This window comes from Lagenorhynchus albirostris, chromosome 17, assembly GCF_949774975.1.
Source record: "Lagenorhynchus albirostris chromosome 17, mLagAlb1.1, whole genome shotgun sequence".
NCBI classification, from domain to species: Eukaryota; Metazoa; Chordata; class Mammalia; order Artiodactyla; family Delphinidae; genus Lagenorhynchus; species Lagenorhynchus albirostris.
Window position 1 is genome coordinate 77,557,232 of NC_083111.1, and position 11,996 is coordinate 77,569,227.

Genomic DNA, 11,996 nt, shown 5'->3' on the forward strand with positions numbered 1-11,996 from the left:
TTTAATATAATTATTGATTCAGGAGATACCTGGATTAGATACTTGGTGCGGAGTGCGGCAGACACAGCCCCAACGCTTACAGGAGGATTGAAGGAGACGAGCAGGTGAGAAATGATTCCAAGTGGACAGAAAGCAGGGGTCAGACTCAGCCTCCCTGGGCTCACGCCCCAGCCCTGCCAGGGACCGGCAATCTGACGCTGAGCAATGTGCTGAAGTTATTAGAGCTTCAGTTTCCTCAACTGTATCATGTGAATCTATGCAGGGAGCTGAAAGGGAGCATAATGAAAACACCCAGCGCAGAGCCTAACACAAAGACGTGTTCAATATATTTAGCTGATATAATTATGCTAGAAGGTAACAGCGATTTGCGGTGTCACCATCACACCATCCCTGGGAGAGAGCAGACGGTCGGGAGACAGGGATGCTCAAAGGGGGAACCACCTTTTCCATCTTGAATCCCAGGCAAAATTCACAAAGTGAGTGGGTTTCTTCCTCTCCATTAAGACAACAAGAAGAAACAGGCTCAGAGTGGTGAAATGACTTGTCCAAGCTTTCATAGCTCATCCATGGAAGAACCTGGCCTTAGCCCTACCAGGTCTTCTTCCTCCAAATCTGGTGATCTTGCCTGTATGCCCTGCTGTGTCTGCATCTTGTATTCACTTGGTACGTGTTCACTGAGCGTCTGCTGCACTGGAACCTGAAGATGCAGTGGGGAAACGCAGGGCAGTCTGGGAAGGGAGGCACCTACCTCATCTTTGCGACCTGACATCCCCCATCCTGCCTAGACACTTTGGAGAGGGACAAGACACCTGAAAGCAGGCAATGTGGAATAAAGGCAATTTTTCACTAATGAAAAGGGTGGTGCGTAAATAAGCAATACTATAGGCTTTTGCATGAAAAGCCCATTTCCACTGATTTATATCCTCTTAGAAATGACCTGTGCAATCGTGTTGGATCCATATGCAGATGGATGCAATATACCACATGGAGAAAGCCCGTCATAGCCTGTGCACCACTTAGCAACCTGCTATCTATTCCACAGGATTTTAGTAAATGAGAAAATCATTTAAATGAGAAATTTAGAACTATTTAATTTTAATGGAGTGGCAGAACACAACAGTGTTTGCCATCGTACTTCCCAAAGTAACAGAAGGCATTAAATGCAGTTTTTGTGAGAACTATAACCCATGCTTTCCTTTAAGTAACTACTGTTTTCCTGGTAACTTCTGGTCCTTCCTCGGGTACTTATTAACCTCAGAGCACAGCGTTCACACATTTCAAACAGCTGTTCTCTGCACCCTCTGAAATCTCTTCAATTTCATTCACATACAAATATCTGTGTAGCACACTCCACGTGTAGGTATCACACCGGTGAAATGAGTTTTGACAGAGCACAGGGCCAGAGAGCTGAATTGCAGGTTTGCACTTGTCCATTTGGGGAAGTTACCTGAGTTCACCAGACTCTGCGTTCTTATGCCCATAATCAGGAAACAAAAACCAAGGAACAATCATTGTTCTCGGGGCCAAATTATGACTTTTGTGGGCCCCAGGCACTTTCATCCACTAAAAAATAGATTTAAAATTACGTTTGTATGATTGCACTGATACGAAGATTAATATAATCCACATTGGATTATCTCCATCTTTTGGTTCTGATTTTAAATGAAATGAAAACATTTCTGTCAGCCCCTGAAAGTACTCTGGGCCCTCAGCACTGAGCCTACTGTGTCTGATGGCTAAGTCATCTGTGGTCACATCTTATGTAAGATCAAGAATCTAATGAGATCTCAACTCACCTCATCTGTCCCTCCAACATTAACTGAGCACGTACGACGTGCCAACAACTCAGATGGGCACCAAGAGCAACAGAAATGACAACATCCCACCAGGCAGGTCAGGCAGCCAGTTTCCTTAGTGCTACGTCACAAATTCCTCGTACAGAGCCTGAGACATGGCAGGCGCTTGATAATTATCTGATTAGCCACCAAACCAATGGCAGTGTCTCTACCTACGGAGATGTCACCACCCAGAGTCAACCTAATGATGCGTTAACAGTAATAATGAATGTCTGTGTCTTATCCTCATGACTCCAGATCCTCAAGAAAGCAAGCGTATATTTAAAGCAAAGGGCAAAGAGCAAAGAACCCAATAAAAATGGAGCAGAAGGAAAACGAGGAAGCGCATGCCTGGGAGAGGGGAGATTTCTGCTTGGAAGTCTCCCACCTCCATGCTCACCAGACCCGCGCCTCCCATCAGTGAGGGCAGGGCCGTCACGCCACAAGGCTCAGCACAGAAGGACTTGCAAAGCCAGGTCCTGTGTGCGCATGCGCTGTGCGAGCATTATTCCCTTCAAGGAAGATGCCGTTCTTCAGTTCTCGGCAATCTGACTTAAAAGGAAGCTGGCATTTCCTCTCAATGACACACGTTCCTCTGTCTGGGGAACCACCTTCTAAGGGAAGCAGAGGATGGAGGGATTTCACTTCGGTGGCCAAGGTGTTCATCTCAGGCACAGTCACCTGCTCTGGCAGCACGGTTTCTGTGATCTCCACAGGTGAGCACAGGACTCGGGAGGCTCAGAGCACCGGCGGGAAACACATCTGTTGGAGAGTTAAATGCCTAACCATCTGCATACAAGGGCTTTCGTTCTCTCGCATATTCCGATGTTCTCAGAGTCCACGATCTCAGACACTCGTTCATTGAACAAAGGCTTCCTGAGCACACGCACTGAGCCAGGCACACGCAGGGGAACGAAGCAGAAAAGCACCTGCCCTCGCAGAGCGGACGAACCAAAGCCCCTTCTTTGGTTGACCATCAACCTAGTGGCTGATGACGGGTGGTGGGCTGGCATCGGGCTGACTGAGTTAAAACGCCAGCTTGGTCCCTGCCCAGCTGTGTGACTTTACAGATGTGGCTTAACCTCTCTCTGTCTCAGTTTCTTCAGCTGTCAATGAAAATAGGAAACTTTTTTGTGGACATTGACAGAGTCCACGCGCAGCAGTGGTTTCACAGAGTCCCTCGGTGCAGAGCAGGTGTTCAAAAATGGGATTTCAAACGATCGTGGAATTCAAAACTTTTCATTTCTCCTTTGCCTCACACACTGGATCTCATGACCCATTGAGAGTAAGGACTGAGTTTTATTTGTTTCAGCCCCTGCAGCACAGAGATGCTAGCACAGAGTAGGGGCTAAGTAAAGGACTGGCAGACAGATAAAGAGACAGACACACTGATGCTCCTGCTGAAGAAGCAGAGCTCTGAGGATGAGGAGAGTTCTAAAGGCTGCATCTCTCCACCACGTGGCCACTCCTCCCCCGGGGAACTGGAACAACCCCACTTATTTCATTCAGTGAGAAGGACGTGGGTGTGCAGCTTCCCTGGACCGAGAAAGGGATTCTCCTAATTTTGAGTCACTGGATTCCTGATCTTCAAGAAGAGTCTGCCAGACTCTGAGCATTGATTAAGTGTGATGGTTAATTTCTCATGTCAGTTGGGCCCATCTATGGCACCCAGACAGGCGGTCCAGCGTTATTCTAGATGTCTCTGTGAAGGTATGTTTCAGAGGAGATTAACCTTTAAATCATCAGACTCTGAGTAAAGCAGATTACCCTCCACCATATGGGTGGGCCTCGTCCAATCAGTTGAAGACGTTAAAAGAAAACAACTGATGAACGCAAGACCCGCCCTCCCCACCCTAAAGAAGAAGGAAGTTGGCCATTTGGTCAGCAGAAGGCCTTTGGACTTAAACTGTAACTCTTCCCTGGGTCTCCAGCCAGTTGTCCTGACCTGCAGGTTTGGACTTGCTGGCCTCCACATTTGCATGAGACCATTCCTTACAATAAACCTGTCTGTCTCTCTGTCTCTCTGTCTCTGTCTCTCTCTCTTTATATATACGAACATATGCACAGGCATATTATCCTACTGATGCTGTTTCTCTGTAGAATCTGAATGAATACATCAAGCATACGTCATGTCCCCAGTTGTACCGGGCAGTGTCAGGGATATCACAGTAAAAACAGCATAGCAAAGACTGAAGGAGGCCTCCAGCACGATCTCATCCAATCCTCTTTCTAGACATTGAGAAACTGGGGCCCAGAGACGGCAAGTATCTGGCTCAGGGTCACACAGCAGGGTACAGCCAAGAACAGGAAACATCTAAGATCCTTCATTCCATGTCCTATTCACAAGATAACGCTGAGGTTCTTGTAGTAATGTTTGATTTCATTACGTGGATAAATTCAAAGAAAAATAAGACCAGCAGAGGATTTTATTGTGCCAAGCTCTCCGCTCCAGGCTTTTATATGCTTATTTCATTTAATCTTCTCAGCAACCCTGCAAGGCAGGCATTAGTATCCTCTTTGACAGATAAGCCATGAGTGGGAGAGGGAAAATAATTCCCCCAGGGCAGAGCTGCTGGCTTTCGGGGGAAGGGGACCGGGGACCGTAAGCTCTGGCTCCAACCCTGACTGTGAAGCTCTCCCTGCCTAAGATGCTGCAGGAAAGAGCAGGGCTGCAGGATCAGAGGGACCTGGGCTTATGGGAAAAGGGGCGTGACACGTCACAGCAAGCCTCAGCTCCCCATGATTTTCCATGCCAATGGGCTCATTTTGCTGTGAATCTCTAGTTTCTGCACATGTCTCTGCACAGAAAGCCTTATTTTGAAGGGAACACCTGTTCTTTGATCGCTCCAGTGGACGCCGCAATCTGCGCGGACTTCGATGTTATTTGCTACTGCGCTGGGCTTCTTGGGGATGTGGGAGGCACAGCCCCCCAGGGAGGCGGGGGAGTGGATTTTATTCTTTGCTTGGCAGCCCTTGCCAGGTGGGAAGGCACAGGATGGGCACGAGGCTCTGAGCCTGCATAACTGGATGGGACCCAAATGGAAAAGGCACAGGGAAAGAATCAGGTCCTGAAAATACCCCACTGAGCTGCGAGCAAGTTCACCGCTGAGCGTCCCCAAATAAGCTATTTTATCTGACTCTGGTAGAAGTCAGGTATATCTTCTTTGACACACATCCCCCAAAACAGCTCAGAAAAGAATGGGGAAAAAAATTCTACTGTACTGTGTGCCCGCTAGGGGTCTATTTCTCTACTGTTTTTACACAGACTAAGGCCTAAAATCCCTTCTAAAATATAGGTATTATCCCATTTTAGAGTTGAGCAGCCTGAGTTTTTACAGGGCGAATAGGGTCGTCCACGGCACAAAGCACTGAGCAGGGCAGGTATTCGAAACCAGAAGCTTCTCTCTGCCACATCACTGCCACATCTCTTCAGATGTCACCGAATCAGGCTGAAATGGCCTACAATGTTCCCTACCCCACCCCATGCCAGGTCTAGGGTTTCTGCCAAGGGCAGTCCCGCTTGGCGCCCACATGTCCATGGAGGTGTCTCACTCTCCTGCTCTCCCGCTGCCGTCTGTCTGCTGCCAGGTAAGGCAAGGAACACCTTGCGGCTCAGCCCTCTCGCCGCTCAGAGTTCTATATAAACACGACCGTGCACTTGGATCAATCACTCGTCCAACACACATTTCCTGAGCCCCCACTACGTGTGCCAGGCACGATGCTGGGCCCTGAAGGTGTGGAGCTAAAGGCAATGGCCTCTGTCCCCAACCGCTCGGAGCCCAGTGGAGGAAAGACAGAGAGGCCTAGAGCTGACTGTGGTGAAAACATTTGGGAGAGGGAATTTCTTGCTAGGAAATCAGAGAGTGCTTCACGGAGGTGGTGGCAACTGAATGAGGCACGAGAGGCTGTGCAGACAGGAAGGAACAGAGAGTCCCTTCAGGGCAGACACCAGATCACCACCATCCCCATATGCTCCTGTGGCCCCAGCAAAGGCCCCTGTCTTGGGATGTAAGTGTCAAAAGATGCTTTGAACTGATCTATGACCCCTGATGTTCCAAACCCCGTTCCCTGGAACACAGAGTCTGAACTGGAGATTGTCACGTGGCTCTACTGGGGAGGTTCTTGGAGCCACGGGAATGAGAAGCAGGACTGTACAGACGGAGAAGCTGGGCTGTGATTTGGTCCCAGCAAAGCCTTCAGTCAAGCTCCGGCGGGTCTGGAGCAGGGACTGACCTGCGGCAGGGGTCGGGGGTGACCTAGCGGGGGCACACAGCAGCCCCTGATGAGGAAGGGTCTGCGCCTGGCCTTGGGGATACAGAGGGAGCAGGAAGTCCCTGGATTCCACCCCTCCCCATCCCATCCTGGAGCCCTGAAGCCGTCCATGCGCACGAGGTAATAAGGAAATGGCCACCCCTGCTGGCTGGGTCTCTGCTTTCCTCTCCCTTGCTACCGTCCCCAGGTCTTTTGCCAATGCTCAGGACACCGGTTCCTACGGCTCGGTGGCTGCCGGAGGTCCTGCATCTACAGGAGTCCACCTGCACAGCAGCTGTCTTTGGCTCTAAAGTCTGTGCCCTCCTGGGCACAGAGCCCAGTCCTGGGTTCAGGTCCCCTGTCCCTCAGGAGGGTCTTGGCAATTTTCTTCTAAGCTCCACTCTTGAGAACATGTGACACAGCCGCCAGGACAAGATGGAGACTTGACGGGGCAGATTTGCGGCCAGACTTCCTGGTTGGGCTCAGAGCTGGGAAAGGTGATGTCACAGGAGAGCCAGCTGAGTGTAGGACCGGATGTGCTGGAACGTCTGCGGACAGGGCTTGGCTGCACAGGGAGATGCAGCATCTCTTGTGGGGGCTGGCCGAGGGGGCAAATTTTCCCACTTACGACACGGGTTGTATGACAGTTAACTGTGTGTGTCAACCTGACTAGGACACAGGGTACCCAGATATTTGGTTAAAAATCGTTCTGGGTGTGTCTGTGAGGCTGTTTCTGGATGAGATGAACGTTTCAAAGAGCAGAATGAGTAAAGCAGATTGCCCTCCCCAGCGTGGGTGGGCAACATGCACTCCATCGACGGTCTGAGCAGAACAAAAAGGCTGAGTGAGAGAGGGTTTCTCTCTCTTCCTGTCTTTGCGCTGGGACATAGGTTTTCTCCTGCCTTAAAACTCAGACTCAGGGACTTCCCTGGTGGTCCAGTGGTTCAGAATCCGCCTTCCAAAACAGGGGACGCAGGTTCGATCTCTGGTCGGGGAAGTAAGATCCCACATGCCACGGGGCAACTAAGCCCACGGGCCCCAACTAGAGAGCCTGTGTGCCGCAATGAGGATCCCGCATGCCGCAACTGAGACCCGATGCAGCCAAAATAAATAAATAAATAAATGTTTAAAAACAAACAAACAAAAAAACTCAGACTCAGATAGGAGTTTACACCGTTGTCTCTCCCACGTCTCTAGGATGCAGATGTCACATCGTGGGACCTTTCATCCTCCATGATAGCATGAGACAATTTCTTATAATATAGAAGGGAGATGCATAAATATCTCGTATCTATCTATCTATCACCTCTTATTGATTCTACTTCTCTGGTGAGCCCAGACAAATACAATCTGGTTATTTCTGAGCAGGCCCCTAATAATAGCAACCGTGTATTGGCTCAAAAGAAATATAGAGTAATGCTGTAGATGCCTAAAGCCCTGTGCATCACAGAAGTGTAACAACAGGTGTTTCTTAGGAAGAAGGACCAAGGGGAAGGACAGGGTACGCATATTTACTGAGCACCTACTGAGTACCAAGTCCTGGTCCAAGCACTTTTTATCCATTACAGCAACGAATACACATATTATCCTGTGAGGTTATTAACTATTAGCAACCCCACTCTACAGGTGGGAAAACTGAGGCTCAGAGAAGTAAGCAGATGAAGGATCGAGCCAGGTTTTGAAATGAGCTTAATGTGAATGGGCTTTTGAGGTTCCACACGGTCCGGGGGAAGCCCTTCACAGCACATCCCATGACCTCCATGGAACCATATCCTTTGAGTTACCTATGGAAGAGGCGCCACGTGAAGACGCTCCTCCCTGCATCAACCCTGGGGCCTGGCACTGGGAACACGTTTGATGAATGCAGCAGACATCAGAGAAGGGATGGACGCATCGACGAGAGGAAGGGACGCAGGGAGCAAGGAGCCTCTACCAGAGACACTGGAAAGGAGCCGAGATCTCACAGAACAGACGCAGCCTGCAAAGTGAAGTCTGCAAGGCTTGGGGCCTCTGCCCCCAGGCAGACATTACCTCTGAGGAAGTCGGCTTGCAGTATCCAGCTCCAAAGACCAGGTTTTCCAGGGAAAGGCTAGACTGTTCTGGTCCTGTATCTGGGCCGCCTTTCCCAAGCCAGGAGCCTCTTCCTGGACGAGTAAAACTGAAAAGAAGGGAATAGAAAGAATTGCAAATTTATATAATTTTTTCTAAAAGGATGTGAAGACAGTGATGGGGCCATTAATTCAGGCCCTTGATGCTGTTATCGGGAGCCTATGAGATAAGCCATTTCGAAGAAGTAGCTCACCCTCGAGGGATGCTTGGGTGGGACTTTCTGATGCTGCCGTGACAAGTGGGTGCAACTGGCACGTGAGCCTGGGGGCCAAGGATGACACGCATCCCACTATGTGTACAGAGAAACGCCCCCTAAATGCCCACAACCTGCCTGCTGAGACTCACTGGGGCGGAAGTTACTTAACCACCTGGGCAGGTGGGATGGGCTTCTGGCCAGAGGCCAAGGGGAGCCCCCACCTGCCCTGGTCTGAGCCCCTCCCCTCTCCTTTCACTGGCATAACCCGAGCGCGATCCCTCAACCCCCATCCCCTCCCCGAACCTCTGTTCTTCTGTGGAAGAGCGTAAAACGATACCCACCTCCACGACCCCCGCGGGAGTCTCATAGGATCGTGGATGTCAAAGACTCTCACCGCATCGATGCTACTTAGAAACACTGTACCTGTTCCCAGACAAAAACACAGACCCTGCCCAGCTCTGCAAGTCATCACAAGATCAACCGGCAGAGTGTGTCTGCAATCGTCAACTTTAGGATCAGAGGAGATTAGAAAAGTCTGTGTGAGCTGAATTCATCTTATTTGGGTTTATGATCATTTCTCTCTCCCTCAACCTTTTCGAGTTTCACCAATGGATCTATCGGTAAAGTCTACTTAAACCTCTTTTCCCTTTCTTTCAGATCCCTTCTATTAAACACCCTAATGGTTAATTGTCATGTCATATTGTGAACATTTTTTTATGGGCATGTCTAATTCCCCCAGGAAGAGTAAAAGTCTCCAATGGCCAAGAGGGTCTTGATAATACAAGGCCCCAGATGGCATTATCTCCAGCCTAGGTGCTCAAGAAATATTTGTGGAAGGATTGAACTTACACCTTCCAGAGTAAAAGCTTGATGGGGAAATAAAGCTAACGTTATATTTGGGTTTAACTCATTTATTCAAATACTTATCGGGCTAATGCTATATGCCAGGCAGTGTGTGAGGTACACTGCCTCAGTGTGTGGGTGGCAAGATGGTTAAGGCATGGTCCTCAGTGTAAAGACATTTGGGTCTAGAGAGGGAGGCAGATGTAATATATACAATGCGGGTAAACTCAGGCCAGTGAGAACAGAAGGGAAGTTTACAAACCAAGCTGGGTGAAAGGGATGAACAGCTAGAGATGATACTTAAGCAGAGTGTGTATCGCCAAGTGGTTAAGAGGCAACCGGTAGAGCTGGGCTGCCAGGGTTGAAATCCCAGAAGCAGCATCTGTCAGCTCCGTGGGGAAAGTTTTAAACTTCCCAGTGCCTCTGTTTCCTCGTAAGTCAGAAGAATTGATACCAGCACCTTAACAGTGGGGTTGTTTGAGGATTCCATGAGCTTAGCCACATACGCCTTGAAATACCATGTCTGGCAAATAGTAATGATTCAATAAATGCTAGAAGTTATTGTCAATAATACTACAAAAATAATAAAATCTAATATAACCATTATATTTATATAGCTATTTTGAAAATACCACAAATACAATCAACTCTAATAAAATCGTTTCTCCCATTTGTTTAGAACTGAGATTCGAAGCAAGTCTACAGTTTAGCTAGAAAATGGGTAAAAGGAACATTGCAGACGAAATGCAGAACATGCGTAAGAGCAGCAATGCTCGTGGCGCGTTCAGGGCACCGACTGTAAATCAGTCACTAGAATAACTCGCTAGTTGTCTTCGGTGTGGCCTTGAGTAGCTGACGCTCTCAAGTGAAATCAAACTGCACCCATCTGAGAGTTAAACACTGAGGGTTAAACAGACCTCAGTCTGTTTCAGGGAAGGTGAAGGATCTTTTGCGGTTAAATTTTCATTTCACACCTGCTTCTTCCCGGCTGGATTTAACAGTTGCTGCTGAAACTGCTTTTCTGGAAAAACTGGAGCTTGCCCTACTTGACAGGTATTTCCCATAACCTTAAAGTGTTCCCAGCCACTGTGAACGAACTCACAGAAATGCTTCCTGCAAAATCCAGAGAACAGAAGGCAGTTCTATTTTTACCCCCATCCCTGGAGAAGCCTAATCTCTCGTGGTGAATTTCTATCTGCACTGCTCTCCAGCAAGGTGGCTGCAGACAAACCTGTAATGCACTGTTTCTGTCAGGAGGTTAAACTTTCTATGCAGAGTGTCTAAAATTGCCCCATGAGCGAGCAGAGCCCGGGACGGAGCTCAGCGAGCAGATAGGCACAGCGACTGGCAGAAGCACATCTGGTCACATAGCCCGGCCAAGGTCTCATTTCCTACTCTTTGACCCCAGCAGGGGATCGGGACCCCTACCCAACAGTGAGTGGGGACCGGAGTCTCCACCACATGCATTTCAATCCCCAGCACTGAAAAGGGACATTGGGAAAGCTCCCTTCCAGAAACTCCACGCTGCAAGATTGCATCCCCGAATATCCCTTTGCCCACGTGTGCAACCCGTGCCCCCATGCATGTGGGAGGTTTGAAGTGAGCTGATGTCCACATCTGGTGATTCAGGTGCTTGGAGGAAGACACCCGGGCACAGTACAATGTGCTCATTGCTGTCGGCTCTGTCCCTCTGCTTAAGTCATTCAGAGAACCTCAGTGCTTCATGGGACCACGGAGATGCTCTGGGACAATTCACTGAAGGGCGAGCACAGGCCACTCAGGTGGTCCTATCGTTGAACAAATAGTTACTGGAGGAAGGGGCAGAAAATCGTGTGCCTGGCACTGTCCTCGTGTGAGAGTCACTAAAACCTTAAATGGACAGGACCCACAAGCGTCCCTGTTTAGGGATGAAGACTATGTGTCTCAGGGATGTTAGGTGACTTTTCAAATAAGACAGGGTTAGAAAAAAGCCAGTTCAGGTGAAGGCAGCAGGTCTCACCCATTCAGCACCAAGGTTCCCTGCCGGTGTCCTGCTGACTCCAGGGCACCCACTCCAACATCCCTGCCCATCTCTCCCCTGCCCTGCAGTGAGGGCTCAGAGCCTAAACCTGCAGCCTGGGGGAAGCTCCTCTGGCCTGGGCTGATCTCTCCTGGCCAGCTCTCAGCATCTCAGCACACGGGAGACTCAAGTGTAACAAGAAACCCAAAGCGCGCCCCTCCGCCTCCCCCTAACAGCAGGCTCGCAACCTCATACCTGATCAGGGGCTGTTGCAGGGCCACCAGGGCAGCGTGGATGGTCCACCGAGATCACCGACAGGTGGAAATAGTCGAACATGACGGGGACCTGGTGATGCAGGCCTCTCCGGGGGTGGAAGTGCAGGCCCAGAGCACCGGCTGCTGATCACGGGACCCCGGCCATGTCCCGCAGCCTGGAAGGCAAGCGAGTGACTCACGTGAGTGGTGGCAGGTGGTCCCTGCTGCCAGCCAGGTGGGTCCACAAGGCAACCTCGCCCACGCACAAGCACTGTGCCTGCCTCGGCTTATCCAATTCCTGCAAATACTCTGCTAGGCAGAAATTGTTTTCCCCGTGATGGGCAAATGAAGCAACCGAGGCTCAGAGAGGGAAGAGAACTCGTGGGACATCACGCAGCTGCTGTGCGGCAGAGCTGGGGCTCACACTCTGCTATTACCGACACGGAGCTCACCTGTCCGTGATGGAAAGATGCCCAGACACTTTCCCAGGCTCAACGGGGAAGCCCTCC

At 49.9% G+C, this 11,996-nt stretch overlaps 1 protein-coding gene across 1 annotated transcript in view; it reads right to left on the bottom strand.

Moving 5' to 3' along the window:
* FAM135B (family with sequence similarity 135 member B) overlaps positions 1 to 11,996 on the bottom strand; it is a 160,648-nt gene that overhangs the window by 65,035 nt on the left and 83,617 nt on the right. The window contains 3 exon segments of the mRNA XM_060127760.1: positions 8,118 to 8,244; positions 11,489 to 11,532; positions 11,534 to 11,663. Of these exon segments, the coding sequence (XP_059983743.1) occupies positions 8,118 to 8,244; positions 11,489 to 11,532; positions 11,534 to 11,663 (301 nt within the window).